Below are 16940 nucleotides of genomic sequence, written 5' to 3' on the forward strand. Positions count from 1 at the left end.
CAAAAAAAAACATTTTGGAAAAACTGAAGCCATCAATTCAGAAGGTGTCAGATTATATTGTCAATCAAGTTTAATCACAACACTTTATCTCATTTACAGTTTCATCAGTGTTATAAAGGCTCACAGAATTAATTCTGGAGCAAACACTTAGTTCAAGGGCAACTACTATATCTAAGTCACTTCACATTAACTAATATAAAATCACACAGGCAAACTATTTTAAAAATCACACGTACTTTGCTAGGACCATTCCTCAGTGTTCCTGTGTTCCAGGCTGTCTCTTCTGGTCGAATAGTTTCACACTGAGGTTCATGGTTTTGTATTCCATCTTCACTGCTTTTAACAGTCTTTTTCCCATCAAGGGATACATAGCCATTGTCAGTTTCAGTTGATTTATCAATTGAATTCTTTGCTTTCTTTGATCTAAAAATTAAAATATGCAGAAGAATGTTTGGACTTAGCTTATTTTGGATAGGTTACTGATAGAAATTATAATGTTAATAATTACATCAGATAGCTATTTCTCTAAATTTTAATGATCATCCTATTTGTATAATAATTTAGAAATATATCTAACAGCTAAAATAAACATGTAAATTAATGTCCTATTTCAGCTTAAAGGTTTTGAGGTCTTACAGATAACAATTCTAGGAGACATGCCCTAACTTATCAAAAAATTCTTAGTAAATCATCTGGTCTTTGAACAAAATCTAGAAACAAAATTTTGCCCATTTTATTATGGTTAAAATATATTTTGAAGTTTTATTTAAAAAATGATCTAATTGTCAGGTTAAGTTGCAATTCATGGTTTAACTTAGTTTGATAAATTCCTTTTAGTATACAACTCATTTTAATATACAATGAAGACACAGGTCTTCTGTAACATAAAAAGATATAAAAAAAGGAAAATTTTAAATAAGTTTCTAAATAATGGAAGAAGTGAAAAAGAACAACACAAAGAAAATAAAGAAGTAACCTCTTTCACCCACTGAAATAATCTCTGGAAAAGATATTAGTAATCACGCAGCTTATAAATATCTAAAGGGCTAGAATTGAGGAATTTATAAGAATAAATTTTTTTTCAACATATAAAATACAACATGGGAAATGAGATGTTTTTTACTAACAGGCAAACACTTGAGGAGTCCTCTTCAAAGACTACAGTGGATGAAAGAACAGTTATCCAAAGGAAACGGTTAACAGAAATATAAAGTTAGTCCCACACAAAATTAAAATGTGCTCAATGCAGATTAAGTCTATGATAAAATATTTTTAAAGCAATTATATTTAAATAAATTCCCTTGAATTTTTGTTAGAGGTATCAATTTTGCAAGTTAGGAAAAATAAAAATAGTATATTGCCTTCAGTTAGGTCAAAAACCAAAAGTTTTAAAAAAGTGCACACATACCAAAAAACCCCACATTAGTTTTAACAGTAAGTTACTCAGTTCTATTGGAATCTGTATTTTAGAACTGAGCAGGAAATTAAAACTCACCTATTCTAAATGCTCATTTTGGAAACAAGGAAGAAGAACCAGTCTAAGTGACTTATTTAAGGTCATGCAGTCAGTTAGAAGCAAAGCTCGCACTAGAGTACAGACCTTCTGACTATTAAGTTAATTATATTGTCCATACTACCTCAAACTGCCTGCTCTCTGGGAAACTGCCTGTTAGGATTTTTTTTAACACACTCATCAACCTAGAAAGTTTCTGTCTTATGCAAACAGGCCCCTTTCCTTCCTTGTCTTTCTTCTCCAAGGTTCCTAAAGGGGCAGAAAGACCATTATTTCCCATATGCTCTACAGAGCTCCAGTGCTTTTTAGTCATTCAGAGCACATCTCCACAGAGCTGCAAGACTGAAAAGCCAAATCTCCAGATCCTTTACTTTCTGTATGATCCTCAGAAGCATGGAGAGACCAAGGGAACAATAAGCCATAGGATAAAGAGGATGGAGAGAGGGAGGAACATGAATTATAGGATAGAGGAAAATGGGCAAAAAATAGAAAATAAAAGACGCAGAGGAAACTTGTTACTTTGTCTGGGAAAGAAAGTGATAGAAACATTAGTTATTAATTCTCCCTTGAACACTGTGCAACCTGCAGATGTGGAAAAAGACCAAGTGAAGTTGTTACTTGATATCCTGAAAATGTCAGAAACTCAAAGATAAGAAGAGAGAATGTACTGGAAAGGTATTTATAAAGGTTCATGAAAATCAGACTGGGCTAAGGGAGAGGAAAAGGGGGATAAATTAGGTGAAAGAAGATGGAAAAGTTGGTAGAACCATTAATCAGACAGTATATGCAAGAAGAGAAATTTATTTAGGAAGAAAGATGGAACACTCTGAGAAATGTTAGTAGGCAACTGAAAACATGAGCCTGGAGGCCAGCAGTCAAAGTAGAAATAGTGGCTGAAAATTTGGGAATGTGTAGAATGAACCAGACTCTATAGGGTTAAAAAAAGGGTGGCGGTAGGGGGGTGGGGGTAGCCCAGTAAAAGGGTCTTTGAGTCTGTAATAACTGTTGCTTTAACCATTTTTCTAAGGAGAATGTATTCTTTCCTTAACAGGGCAGGGTAAATACTATGTGAAACCAGGGGAAAGAGTACTGGTAGCATTCATTCCATATGATATCTTTCAGCTATCTCTCACTTCCTCCTGTCCTTAACTCTGCTTCCTTCCAATCTTCTCTGGGTTGTTTCTCTCCCCACTGTCTCCTCAAAGTTCATGTTACACTCTCAGGAGACAAGAACAGTAATTTACTAAGCTGTAGTAGGTATTTGATGCTTCTCATGAACCTTATGGAGGTAAGTTGCAAACTAAACTGCAATGGCAAAAGAAAAATGCTAAATGTAAGTATTACTCTCAGAGTTTACAAACAGAGGCAGCCTGCCAGTAGCTGGTAATGAAAGCACTTGCAAGAATATCAATGGAATGGGACAGCAAAAGCAGCCCAGTGATAGTCAATAATGGAAGCCCATTTAGGGACAATATTAGAGAAAAGTACCAGGTGCAGCCTGGCAGGGTTAGAAGTTGATCTATATAAAGGCGACTAATGGAATAAGTAAACATATTGAGGATAATCGGAATCAGACTTTTCTCACTGACAGAGAAAGAAGATAGAAAAAGAAGAAGAGATAGAATGAACCCTGCAGGATGGTATTTGAACTGGAGCTATCAATGCAAATTGATGGTGTGTAATATATCTGGATAGCTATAGAAATAAATATACTTGTAAAGGGCCAAATACACATTTTCTAGCTGTGCTCACTGAAAAGGCCTGGGGTTAACAACACCCCAATCGCAACGAGTATATCTTGAACTCAGATTTTGGTTTCTATATACTACTCTTCTTGAAACAATAGTTGATTCCAGGCTGGGACAGAGGAAATACAAGTTGAACCCAAAACACTTTGTTGTGCCAGAAAGTAAGGAAATGCTCAAAGACTGATACAGATATATCAGATAGCAAGGTTAATTGCTCAAAGGGGTTCCATGGCCAAAATTAGGTTGATCTGATCATCAAAATAAATAATGACAATAAAAAATTGAATAAAATAGAAATCTATGAGTAAATAAATAAAGGAAAACTTCTCCTTAAAGCAGAATGCCAACTAATAAATGTAGAAGGAATGATAGAGTTAGAAAAATAACCACTTGGGAATCATAATAATTAGGGCAAGAATAATCTATAGATGTTAAAGCTAGAAGGTGAAAGCAGGATAATAAGTGGGTCACGACCAGGCCTCCATATCCACAGGTTCCATATTTGTGGATTCAACCAACCTCAAATTGAAAATGTAGTTAGGCTTACTATGCTTGCATCTGTACTGAACATGTACAGACATTTTTTTCTTGTCATTATTCCCTAAGCAATACAGTATAATAATGATTTACATAACATTTATACCATTATTAGGTATTAAAAGAGGATTTAAAGTAAATGAGAGGATACGCATGCCCTATATGCAAATACTATACCATTTACACACGAGACTTGAGCATCCTCAGAGGTTGGTATCCTTGGAGGTGGGGGGTGGGAGTGGTGGTGGGTGGAGTTATCCCAGAACCAATCTCCCATGGATACCAAGAAACAACTGTGGTTTTGTTTTGTTTTGTTTTTAAGAGAGACAGGGTCTCACTCTGTCTCCCAAGCTGGAGTGTAAATGGTAGGAGAGCTAAATTCCAATTATTGCAGGTAAAGAAGGTCAAAAATGTGGTTGCTCCAGGCAGGTTTAGTTTTACCACTGATTGCTATATGACTCATGTTGGCATTAATAAACAAAAGTAACTACCTCAAAGGGACAGTACTGGTAAAATTAATTTATCAAAAGGAACACAGGTTACTGAGACTTAGATGTTTAAGTAATTCCTCCTGTTGCCTTGTTTTAGGGAATAAAAATACAGTAAAGGCAGTGGGGATGAGAGACTTATTTAAAAAACAAATATTGTAAAATTCTACTTACATTTTTAAAAGGGAAGTTAATTCTATTTGTCAACTTTAAAACATGCACAAAAATAAACAGAATGCAAGATAAATAGCATTTTGATTTTAAAATAAACATATATACTGAAATCACCATTCCTCATCAAAAATGGAAAGCAGAAAGAAGCTGGTATTAGGAATTAAAGTATTACCGTATAGGAAGAAATTATACTTTTTAGTATTACACACACACACACACACACACAAATCTACCTTCCGATATTTACAATTCATGCATGTAATATTCATTTCATAAAACCAGAGTTAATGCTATTTTCTTAGATCAACCCAAACACCACGAATCACAGGCACCTGGACAGCAAGGCTAGTAGTAGTTTCTTGAAAACAGGAGACATATATCTCTATACTGCTTTTATTTATTCCATGATAGAAGCAGTATTTCCTAGACATGCACAGTGTGCCCTTGGCAACACCCTTGGCAAGGAAAAAACCCTAGAAGCTTGGAGTAGTTGAAAAGAACCCTGGACCGAGAGTGGTGGCCTCCCGGCTCTGCTGTTATTAGTGACTGCAGTGTTATGAAGAATAAATTAAGATGAAATCAGTGAAAATGTTTTTTGTAAATTGCAAATATTGTAGTAATTTATTACCTTACTCCTAGATTTTGAAAAGCTTTTTACCAAATTCAGCATAAAAATAATGAGAAAACAAGCCAGGCATGGTGGCTCATGCCCGTAATCCTAGCACTTTGGGAGGACGAGGTGGGCGGATCATGAGGTCAAGAGATTGAGACCATCCTGGCCAACATGGTGAAACCCCTTCTCTACTAAAAAATACAAAAATTAGCTGGGCGTGGTGGTGTGCGCCTGTAGTCCCAGCTACTTGGGAGGCTGAGGGAGAAGAATCACTTGAACCCGGGAGGCGGAGGTTGCAGTGAGCCGAGATCGCGCCACTGCACTCCAGCCTGGTGACAGAGTGAGACGCCATCTCAAAAACAATAAAAAATAGAAAATAATAATGGCCAGGAGCGGTGACTCACACCTGTAATCCCAGCACTTTGGGAGGCCAAAGCAGGAGCATCACGAAGTCAAGAGATCAAGACCATCCCAGCCAACATGGTGAAACCCCATCTCTACTAAAAATACGAAAATGAGCCGGGCATGGTGGTGCATGCCTGTAGTCCCAGCTACTCGGGAGGCTGAGGGAGAAGAATCACTTGAACTCGGGAGGTGGAGGTTGCAGTGAGCCGAGATCGTGCCACTGCACTCCAGCCTGGCAACAGAGCGAGACTCCATCCCCCACCCCAAAAAAACTAATAATAACAATAATAATGAGGAAACAGCTTATATTTAGAAGATAGCTCAGTCAGAATCTCAGTTTAATGTGGATCTGATATAACTCTAGCACAAACCAAGGAAAGCTGTGATTTAATACTACCAGAAAATGTCAAATTTCTGGTAGGTTTTTCAGAATATTGAAAATTGATTACAGACTTTCATTTCCCATTTTGAGAATCCCTAAGATTCTGAGGGATGTTAGAGACAACAAAACTGTGATTTTCAGCATCTTTTCTGACTCTATTATTCCATGATTCTCTGAGAAAAAAAATCTCAGATTTAATTCTGTTCTGGGTGTTAAAGAAGCTTGTAGGGGCAACTAGGGGCTTTTCCTAGGAATATCTTTCCAAGCTGAGGGGGAAGGACCTCGAACAAGGCCCAGCAATCCAGACTTAGTCATTCAGCCAGTCAGTGAACCATCATAAGGTTGCCGCTCTCCTCCTCCACTGTGCCTTAGCTGCTCACTCCTATTCTTAGCTTCTTGAGTTTAGCTTAGTTTTTATGACCTTATCAGATTTCTGAGAACTACTCCTCTTGTAAAAACATTGCATATCCAACTCCTTGTTTAAATTCACTTCAAGACCCAATTGAAACGTGAAGCCTTCCTGATTCTCCTTGGCAGAGATCATTGTACCCTCCTTTGTTCTCCTAGGATATTTTGTTTGCATTTGTAACACTGTATTTCAGTGGTTTATATGTGATTTTCCCCCACCAGCTTATGAGCTTCAGTATTGTACTCCCAGCATGTGACTCAACGCCTGGCTTAGGATGGTACTTATTAGATATTTCTTTTTTTTTCTTTTTTTTTGAGATGGAGTCTAGCTCTGTCGCCCAGGCTGGAGTGCAGTGGTGCCATCTCAGCTCACTGCAACCTCTGCCACCCAGGTTCAAGTGATTCTCCTAACTCAGCCTTTCAAGTAGCTGGGATTACAGGCATGTGCCACTATGCCCGGCTAATTTTTTTGTATTTTAATTTGACCTGGTGATTTAGAGACAGATAATCAGAATAAAACCGGATCACATGTTAACTAATATGCCTGACTGATCTACCTTTAAGATTCCTGTCACATTTAGCCTTAGTATTTACTGTTTTTAACACTAAAGTGAAAGTTAAAGATTTAATAAAGCTGGGTGTGGTGGCTCACACCTGTAATCTCAACACTTTGGGAGGTTAAGGTGGGAGAATTGCTTGAGCCCACGAGTTTGAGACCAGCCTTGGCAACATAGTGAGAGCTGTAATTCCTGTTTGCTGTTTTTCAGTGATATTGTCACGGTGAAATGAATCTTAGAGGACATGAAAGAAAACTTAGGATCCATGCGACTTCTGAAGTAAGTACTATGCTGAACGACACACAATCAAGATGTAATTCGTCCTATTCAATCTCTTTAATAGAGACTATAATTACATTAATTAACAATTCATTGAAATTAAAGTACTAAATCCTTAGGAAATATAATTGATTTCTATCTTTTTTTTTTTTTTTTAGACGGAGTCTTGCTCTGTCACCCAGGCTGGAATGCAGTGGCACAATCTCGACTCACTCAACCTCCATTGCCTGGGTTCAAGCAATTCTCCTGCCTTAGCCTCTCAAATAGCTGGGATTATGGGCACCCACTATCACGCCCAGCTAATTTTTGTATTTTTAGTACAGATGGGGTTTCACCATGTTGGTCAGACTGGTCTTGAACTCCTGACCTCAGGTGATCCACCCGCCTCGGCCTCACAAAGTGCTGGGATTACAGGCGTGAGCCATCGTGCCCAGCCTCTATATCTTTTTAAATTGACATTTTCTTAAGACTTTGTTTTCTCAGGTTCATAAAGGTTTATTAAAGTAATTCCCAATTTTTCAAATGAGAAATACTATGTCTTGTTTCAAAAATAATAGTTTTATCTTGAGAATAAAATGTACTTACAGATGACAAACAGTACCTTTCCAACTTATAAATACAGGGTTTTAAAACAGTGGTTCTCTTAGCTGGGGCATGGTGGCAAATGCCTATAGTCCCAGCTACTTGAGAGTCTGAAGTGGGAGAAACACCTGAGCCTGGAAGGTTGAGGCTTCAGGGAGCCATGATCATGCCACTGCACTCCACCAAGGACCACAGGAGTGAGACCCTGTCTCAAAAAAAAAAAAAAAAAAAAAAAAGGCGGTTCTCTCAGTGTGCAGTGACATAGGTTAAAAAAAAAAAAAAAAAAAATATATATATATATATATATACACAAAAATAGAAGAGTGGTTCTCATCCTAACATCTAGAAAACCATCAAGATACCATACACAAAGCTTAGGTATCTGTGTGGTTATTAATTTATTTTTCTATCAGTTATGTTAACAGAGATAACTTAACGGACGTATCCGGCTTTTCAATTTATCACCAGAAACAATTTTGTTAAGTCTTAGTTGATAAGTTGATAAGTGCTTAGTTGATAAGTTGATAAGTTCTTAGTTGATAAGTGCTTAGTTTAAGCACTTCCTGTCTTAACAAAGCCTGAAAGAAGAAAATATCATCAAGATCTCTGAACTCAGCTTAGGACTTCTAAAATTAACATTTCTCTTAAGATTTTCTTGTACCTAATAAAAGTCTCATTCATATGCTGGCAAACCAGCCCCAAAATGAGATAAACACAGTACGTCTTTTAAAATATTTAGATGTACAGCAGTCATGATTAAAGAGAATAAATCCAGACTGAGTTAGCCACTATAATGGACAGCCACTGCAATGGCAGTCATGATCATGGTCATGCTGCTGCCCAACAGGAAGAATATTTAAGTCTCTATCTCATTTGATAAGAGAAATATAGTAAACTTCCAAAGGTATCAACCTACTAGTTTTAGGGGGACTCTGAATACTACATATAATATCAGTTGTAGACAACCAAAACAAATGAATGATTCCCAAAAAGTGAAATATATCCATTACGCTATTTATAACTGCTTATCTGGAAATGCTCAAGAAACTGACTTTGCAGTGACTAAATTGTTGCATGCCAATGTTAGAAAGGACAGCTATATTACATCCAAGTTAGTTATGTGCAAAACATTTTTTTTAAAAGACTAAAGAAGAGAGAGATATAGACAGAATTCAACCCAAGTTAAAAAACGAAAACAAAACATATTGTCCCTGGAGGAAGAATAGGTGATTGGAATAGAAAGGATTTTCACTTAATGCCATGTTACTGTAAACTATTAAAATCTGGAAAACTTTCCCAAAAATTACAATCAACGAAAATATGCCCTGGATATAACTGCTTAGTTCCATAATGCATGATAAACTTTATCCTAAGAGCACAATCACAAATTGATGAAATATGGTATTAGTGAAGGAGTTAACAAAGTGACAGAATAGTTATTTGCAGTATCCCTTTTCTTGATTAATTAAGTACCTTTCATCAGTTACACTCAATATTTTGATCATAGCTTTTTAACTTTTTTCACATTTATTATAGGTATATATAAACTAGTAATACAACCCTTAAGTGTTTTGAATATTCAAAATAATAATAATAATACAAGCTTGAGTCAGGTTTTTTTTTAATGTTTGCTGTAATTATATTTTCCTATTTGGTAAGTCTTCATTGATGGTACAACTATACAAACTATACAAAAAGCCATTTTTGTGTAGTACAAAAATGTACATGGTACATTGTACAAAAGTAGAATCACATACTATAATATACATTTTATTCACTTAAATAACAATGCCTATATGTTTTATTTCAGATAATTTTGGATAATTGAGGCAAGAACTTAGAAGAAAAAAATTATACAATTCACATGACATTTTAATACAGCCAATTTTGACCTAAAACGGTGATAAAAATAAATTAACCAATTAACACAAGTAAAATAGTACTTGAGAAATATAATAGAAACCAAAATCAAGAAATCCTGGCCGGGTTCGGTGGCTCATGCCTGTAATCACAGCACTTTAGGAGGCCGAGGTCTGGCCAATATGGTGAAACCCCATCTCTACTAAAAATACAATAAATTAGCCAGGCGTGGTGGCACGTGCCTGTAATCCCAGCTACTCGGGTGGCTGAGGCAGAAGAATCACTTGAACCCGGAAGGTAGAGGATGCAGTGAGCCGAGATCGTGCCACTGCACTCCAGCCTGGGCAACAGAGCCACTCTCCGTCCCAAAAAAAAAATAAAAAAAGGAAATCCTAGCTAAAAATGCTTTGATATACTCATTCTCGTATAGCTGTATGTACACATGAGCCAAATAAACTTTACAGTGTCTATTTTTCCATTATCTATACTATTATAATTTATCAAAACAAAATCCATAATGAGGCTGTCACATTTAAAGTAATTAATATTCATTACCTGAGACTGAAGTGCCAGAAAAAGGATAGTGCCATCTCTATGACATATAAAACCTTAAATAAATACAAACCCTGATAAAAAGAAAGCAGCATGCCAGAGATCTCTGAAGACAGTGCCAACGCTGTGAGAGGTGCTTGTACCGTGGTTCTGAACTGCTCCCTCTTGTGTGTTATCTGTGGTACTAGAACCATCTCCTTCCCTATGTACTTCCAAATGGGCTGCTTTTCTTAATTTCCTTCATCAGAAGAGATTAAGAATGGAAGGCAGCTTTAATATTTTAATAACCACTTTCTCAGTAGTACAATCAAAATTTTGAAAAACATAAACACAGGAACTTTACTTAACACATAATAAAATTTAGATTTACTAGATAAAATTTAATCCAAATATCATGATGCATATTCAAGACCAATTTCTAGAAATGTTAAGGTATTGGTCCTTGCTTATATTGGCAGGTCAGTGGACAGAAGGTTGTAAGGATTGCATTGGATGAATATTTACAAAAGCATTTCTTCCCTATTTGAAAAGTCACTTATCTGCAGATGAAGAAAGAAGAAAATTTAGATTGGAGAGAATTATAATCTAATTTATCGACATTGCTATTTATCTAATGTATTATCTTTTAAAAATGAGATGGGCTTAAATCTCAGCACCCAAAAACTACAAATGTCACAATCTCTTAGCAATGATATTCAAAAGAGGACCTGCTCCAAAAGAACCCTAAAACAAACTCCACTCACTGGCTGAGTGGCCAGTGAGACATGCTATATTTACTGAATCAAGGGTAATATTAAACAGATTCAAATAGAATGTAGTGGCTGGGTGTGGTGGCTCATGCCTGTAATCCCAGCACTTTGGGAGGCCGAGGTGGGAGGATCACTTGAGCCCAGGAATTCAAGACTAGCCTGGACAATAAAGTGAGACCCCGTCTCTACAAAAAATAAAAAATAAAAAAACTAGTCAGGTGGGGTGGCATACACCTGTATTCCCAGCTACTCAGAAGGATGAGGTGAGAGGATCACTTGAGCCCAGGAGGTCCAGGCCGCAGGGAGCTGGACTCCAGCCTGGGTGATGGAGACAGTGAGACTCTGTCTCAAAAAAAAAAACAAAAAGAAAAAAACAAAACAAAACCAAATAGCATTTAGTAAATACAGTTTAGCTGAAATTTTTTTTAGGTTTTTGTTTTTGCCAAAGCATCTTAAAAATACAAGATTTTTATAAGTAGTAGGAATTATTAACAATCTAGCTAACATATATTGTCTACATTGATATTAGGTGACTATAAATGAGCTTCAGGAAAAAAAAAAAAAAAAAAGAAACAAAACCATAGGCATGTGGTTTTAAAATGGCCTTGAAGCAAATATAGAAACTAAATCATCTGGTAATTCATTCTGAAGCTCAGTGTTTTTTTTGAAACAGCAACCTTACACGATAAGATTTTAGTCTATGAAGATAAGAGGAGTCAAGAACAACTGTGGATTCAAATTACATAAATGTACAAAAAGATTACTTTTTAAAAAACAGTACCTTCTTCTTTTACCCCCTGTACTTAGAGGAGGTTTGGGTGTTCTTGTGGAAACAATCTGGCAGTGCACAGTTCCCAGGAGCAGCATCAGCCATATCGGCCCAATCACCTCTGTCAGAGGTATGCTGTGTGGGCTAGAAGTGGAGCAGAATAATACTATTGCGGCAACTATAAAAAGGGAAAGAAAATATGCTTAATTATAGATCTGATAGTCACCTCTTCAAAACTTTTAAAATTGTTTTTACATTATTTTTTGCCAAAATATTTTTCTAAATTTAAATGAGTTTAAAATATTACTACAGACAAGCTCTTTCAGATTGTTTTATTGTCTGCCACAGCCTAACCATGGTATTCAGTAATAAACTCTTGGAACAAGACAACACCCAACATAGTCTCTAAAGTACACCTCAACGCTGCAACGTAAATTAGATGCATATGAATCTAAGGACATTTCTAAGTAACATCACAGACAATCAAAGAACCACCCTAACCTCAAGTACATTATTTCTTTGTTTTACAAATAAGGAAATCTTATGATAAGTGTATAATACAGCTACAAAGAGCTTCTTATTAATAGAAGTCTATCTCCTTAGAATTAATAACAAATTTACTTAGGCATAGTTTCCAGAGAAACCACTAAACATCCATCAATGCTAACTATTACTACATGAAGGGAAATCTTGTTTTGCCTACACAGCATCCCTTAGACTTTCTGGACATAAACTCTCTTTACCTTTGTCTCCCTCCTTTATCCATCAATCATACATTCTTATTTCTCCCACCTCAGGGACAGACACGTAATCTAGGCTTGTCACAGTCTTAGTCTGAATACAAAAGTTTATAAAAAGATGGGCAAGTGACCTAAGCAGGGCCAATCAGTCTTTTTCAGGGACTAATATAGGTGCTTCAAGACCTTTCTCCTAGATCACAAACACTAAAGACTATGAAAAAATGAAATTGCTAGGGGCCACCTTAGCCACCACTTAGAAAGAGCCAACCTAAGAACGTGACCAGCAAGACCAAAGTCTACAGCAAAAAGAAGTGAAGATATTATCTGAGCCTCTCGATCCAGCCATGCCTGAATCCAGGGCCAAGGAGTACCTAAAATAAAATGTAAATATTATAAGATTTTTGGTCATTTTGTTAAGTGTGATCACTGTAATGTGGTTATATGTGCTTATTTTGAAGAGACGCATATTGATGTATTCAGGGGTAAAATGTCTCAATGTATATAATTTACTTAAGAAAACAGATTAAGTAAACATCCCAAAATGTTAATCATTGTTAAAGAGATGGGTATTTAGGTGTTTAGGGTGACCAAGTAATTTACCATCTAAACCAAGACACTTTTGAGAGTGAAAGGCACCAGGACAACATAAGTAAATTTGGGGTTGGACAATCCTAGGCAAACTGGGACATATGGCCGCCCTAGCTGTTGTACTATTCTATCTAGTTTCCTGGGGTTTTTTTTTTTTAGCTTTTATGATAAACAGTAAAATTAACTACCAAAAAAACCAACTTCTTGTAAAAGCTAGTTTGCATTTAGTTTCTGCCACCTGCAACTCAAAGAATCCTGGTCTAACATACCAAAAGCTTAAAACATCACTTAATCTGCTAATATACTTAAAGAGTATCATGAAAACAAATTTCAACTGTATGTAACTGTAAGTAATAAGGTTCCTTAAAAAGAAAAAACAAAAAATTTAAAATGCCAATCATCTTTATGAATTACCCTGGAATTTAACCCAAATTCTCTAGTTCTTCTGTAACAGTCTGGAATTTTGAAAAGCAGAGTCTTTTTTGTTTTTAATATGAATTCTAATTTGACTTTTATCAAGTTCTCTAATATTTTTGAGCCCTGGTTTAATCTTCTGTATATCTACATAGTACACAGCATACATACAGTACATAGGCACTATAATAGGTTTTAGGTGAGGTAATGCATGTAAAACATTTTGAACAGCTGCTTATACACAGTAAATGTATACTGAACATTGGTGAATAGTAGCTTTTTTTTTTTTTTTTTAGCTACCATTAACTCTAATTTTGTCTTGAGATGGAGACTCGCTCTGTCGCCCAGGCTGCAGTGCAGTGGCGTGATCTCGGCTCACTGCAAGCTCCGCCTCCCAGGTTCACGCCATTCTCCTGCCTCAGCCTCCCGAGTAGCTGGGACTACAGGTGCCCGCCACCACGCTTGGCTATTTTTTTGTATTTTTAGTAGAGATGGGGTTTCACCGTGCCATTAACTCTAATTTTAAAAGGGGCAAGTACAAATGCTTACTTAAGAAGTTCAGAGTTTCAGACACAAAGGAGAACATCTTTTAAAACTTTAGGTTTTATATAACCTGTTGCTGGTTATTTATCTTAACCCTTTCAGCCCTGTGATCACCATTCTCTGTAATCCTAGGGCTGGGAGCATACAAATTATATTTTCTGTATATCTTAACAGGAAGTTATTACATACTGTGAAATTCTGACGACAAGGCATTAGAAAAAGGGGGAGGAGCCACTTTCTTCCTCTCTTTTTCCTTCTTTCTTCTGACTGTGTCTTTCTAAAAGTGATCATGTCCCTCCCATGGTCTCAGTTCCTGAGACAGTGGCTTTTCCTCCATGACTCTGGTATCACTTCTTTTTGTGTTCCTCTCAAGTTAAGGTTCAGAAGATATATGGAGAGCCGGGCGTGGTAGCTCCTGCCTGTAATCTCAGCACTTTGGAAGGCTGAGGCGGGCAGAACACGAGGTCAGGAGTTTGAGACCAGCCTGGCCAATATGGAGAAACCCCGTCTTTGCTAAAAATACAAAAATTAGCTGGGCTTGGTGGCACACGCCTGTAGTCCCAGCTACTTGGGAGGCTGAGGCAGAAGAACTGCTTGAACCTGGGAGGTGGAGGTTGCAGTGAACCGAGATCGTGCCACTGCAATCCAGCTTGGGCGACACAGCGACCCTTCGTCTCAAAAAAAAAAAGAAGATATATGGAGAAAACATTCACTTATTTTATATAATGCTGAGTTATACTTTTTGAGCATTTAATGAAGTCCTACGAACTAGACAGTGCTGCTAGAGATTTCTGCTGGAGATCAACTAAGACAGAATGTTGTTGGTTGTTGGGCACAAACATTTCAAAGGCAGGACTTCATGTACTGGGCAAGGGGAACTCCAGGAGTAGGCTGGATGCAATGGCTCACACCTGTAATCCCAGCACTTTGACAGGCTGAGGCGGGTGGACTGCTTTAGCCCAGGAGTTTGACACCAGCCTGGGCAACAAGGCGAAACCCTGCCTCTACAAAAAAAATTCAAAAATTAGCTGGGAATGGCGGTGCATGCCTGTAGTTCCAGCTATGGAGGCAGAGGTAGGAGGAATGATTGAGCCTTGGAGGTCGAGGCTGCAGCGAGCCATGACTGCGCCACCGCACTCCAGCCTGAGCAACAGAGAGAAACCGTGGTGGCTGACACCTGTAATCCCAACACTTTAAGAGGGTGAGGTGGGAGGATTACTTGAGGTCAGGAGTTCAAGACCAGCCTGGGCAACATATTAAGACCCCATCTCTACAAAAATAAAAATAATCAGCTGGGCATGGTGGCGTGCTCCCATAGTCCTAGCTAGTTGGGAGGCTGAGGCTGGAGGATTGCTTGTGCCTGGGAGTTCAAGGCTGCAGTGAACTATGATCGCACCACTGCACTCCAGCCTGAGCAAAAAAGCAAAACCCTGTGTCTAAAAAATAGAATAGAATAGAATAGAATAGAATAGAATAGAATAGAATAGAATAGAATAGAATACTGTCTTCCATCTTTAGGACTGTTAATCTTTAAGATTCAGTGGCAATTAGGCAATGCAGAAAAAAAGACAAGACACAGTCTCCACTCCCTATCCCTTGGTTTAGACCAGGGGTATCCAATCTTTTGGCTTCCCTGGGCCTCACTGCAAGAAGAATTGTCTGGGACCACACATAAAATACACTAACACTAACGATAGCTGATAAAAAATCGCATAAGGTTTTAAGAAAGTTTATCAGCCTGGGCTGGGCCACATTCAAAGCCATCCTGGGCTGCATGTGGCCTATGGGCCATGGGTTGGACAAGCTTGGTTTAGAGGAAAGAAGAGACATATAAAGAAACAATGAAAATACCTGTTATGAACTAAACTGTGCTCCTTTCATCCTCCCCACACAAATGCATATGCTGAATGAAGCCCTAACCCACAATGTGACTACGTTTGGAGACAGGGCCTATAAGGAGGTAGTAAAGGTTAAACAGATTCGTAAGGGTAAGGCCTTAAACTGATATGACTCTTGTCCTTATATGAAGAGGCAGAGATACCAGAGTACTCTCTCTCTCCACTCATACACACAAGAAAGGCCCTGTGAAGACACAGCAAGAAGGTGGACATCTACAAGTCAGAGAAGCCTCATCAGACACCAACTCTGACATTGCCTCACTCTTGCACTTCCACCCCTCAGAATGGTGAAAAAATAAATTTTGTTGTATAAGCCACCCAATCTGTGGTATTTTGTTATGGTAGCCCAAGGTGACTAATATAATACTTATGATTAACTGCTATAATATACATAAGAAAGATATGTAACTACATTGGGGAGTTATGAAAGGATTCTCAAAGAAAGTGATGTCTGATGTCTAATCTAAATTTCAGAGAACACAGAGGATTGACTAAACAAAAGGGAAAAGGGCTACCCCACGCAAAGGGAGTTGCGTGTCCAAAGACACATAGGCAAAAAAGCATGGAATGTTTAAGAAACAGCAAAGAGCTAGTTTAGCCTGGTTAAGGTGGGATAGAAATTCAAGGAGGGATTTGAAAACTCAGATTGCATCTTGAAAGCAATGATAACTAGTGAAGAAATTCAGATCTTAAGCAGCTGGTTTGAATTTGTCATTTAATAGGTAAATGGACAGAAAGTAGAAGATGATGTAAGGTTTCCTGGCAGTAATCTTGGCAAGAAACTAGGCAACCAAGACATGCAGAAATGGGGATAGAGCTAAGAATACATAGCTGAGATACTTAAAAAGCATGTAATTGAAATTAAAAAACTATACATAGTTATATAAAACCAAATCTGACTGCATTTGATTCTTTCTGCCTTTCAAGAAGTGCAAACAAGAATGAGGACATAACTCAGAGCACTGCAGCACCCCGCTTTTACACAGGTTGCTGCAATGGAGATAGACATACAGTGGTTTTCAAAGGTAATGGCAGCCTGCCGAGGGTCATCAGAGTCACATCGTGATTTTGGCACTAGCTGTATGACTTTAAGGAGGTTAAGTCATTTCTCTAACTAAGCTTTACTAGGAGAATGTTTAGT

At 37.5% G+C, this 16940-nt stretch overlaps 1 protein-coding gene across 11 annotated transcripts in view; it reads right to left on the bottom strand.

Annotated features, from left to right (window-relative positions):
• Window positions 1-16940, bottom strand: part of PHTF2 (putative homeodomain transcription factor 2) — a 160691-nt gene that overhangs the window by 36627 nt on the left and 107124 nt on the right. For all 11 annotated transcript variants that reach the window (XM_024249636.3, XM_063726103.1, XM_063726102.1 and 8 more), the window contains 3 exons: window positions 11629-11794; window positions 10172-10336; window positions 237-423 (listed from right to left, as the gene is read on the bottom strand). In XM_024249636.3, coding sequence (XP_024105404.1) covers window positions 237-423; window positions 10172-10336; window positions 11629-11794 — 518 coding nt within the window. The remainder of the gene's footprint in view (window positions 1-236; window positions 424-10171; window positions 10337-11628; window positions 11795-16940) is intronic.

The sequence above is a fragment of the Pongo abelii genome, chromosome 6 (assembly GCF_028885655.2).
Source record: "Pongo abelii isolate AG06213 chromosome 6, NHGRI_mPonAbe1-v2.0_pri, whole genome shotgun sequence".
Taxonomy (NCBI): domain Eukaryota; kingdom Metazoa; phylum Chordata; class Mammalia; order Primates; family Hominidae; genus Pongo; species Pongo abelii.